At 66.5% G+C, this 325-nt stretch overlaps 1 protein-coding gene across 1 annotated transcript in view; it reads left to right on the top strand.

The window, feature by feature from the left end:
• The window catches only part of LOC103775157 (chromaffin granule amine transporter-like), a gene marked incomplete at its 5' end in the record, with an annotated part of 7,084 nt that overhangs the window by 1,475 nt on the left and 5,284 nt on the right, over window positions 1-325 (top strand). The window contains one exon of the mRNA XM_008942604.1: window positions 16-135. Within this exon, the coding sequence (XP_008940852.1) occupies window positions 16-135 (120 nt within the window). The remainder of the gene's footprint in view (window positions 1-15; window positions 136-325) is intronic.

Genomic DNA, 325 nt, shown 5'->3' with positions numbered 1-325 from the left:
CCCGCCAGCCTGACGAGGGCTCTGCTTCCCCTCTGCCCCCAGGCTTGGGCATGCTGGCCAGCGTGTACACGGACGACTTCGAGAGGGGCAACGCAATGGGCATCGCTCTGGGAGGCTTGGCCCTGGGTCTGCTGGGTAAGGAAACCTTCCTCCCAACGGGGTTCACACCAGCAGCATCTCCAGAGCCTCACTGGCCATCCCCACAGCTCCCACCCCCCTGGCCATGCCCCTGGAGCACGGCTGGCCTGTCCTCCTCCCTCCCTCTGCTCACTCTCCACAGCCACTGCCTGCGGGACCCAATTCCTCCTCACCCCCTTCCCCAACC

The sequence above is a fragment of the Merops nubicus genome, unplaced genomic scaffold (assembly GCF_000691845.1).
Source record: "Merops nubicus isolate BGI_N331 unplaced genomic scaffold, ASM69184v1 scaffold26910, whole genome shotgun sequence".
NCBI lineage: Eukaryota > Metazoa > Chordata > Aves > Coraciiformes > Meropidae > Merops > Merops nubicus.
The sequence above is the reverse complement of the archived record's forward strand: the minus strand, read 5'-3'. Positions and strand labels throughout refer to the sequence as shown.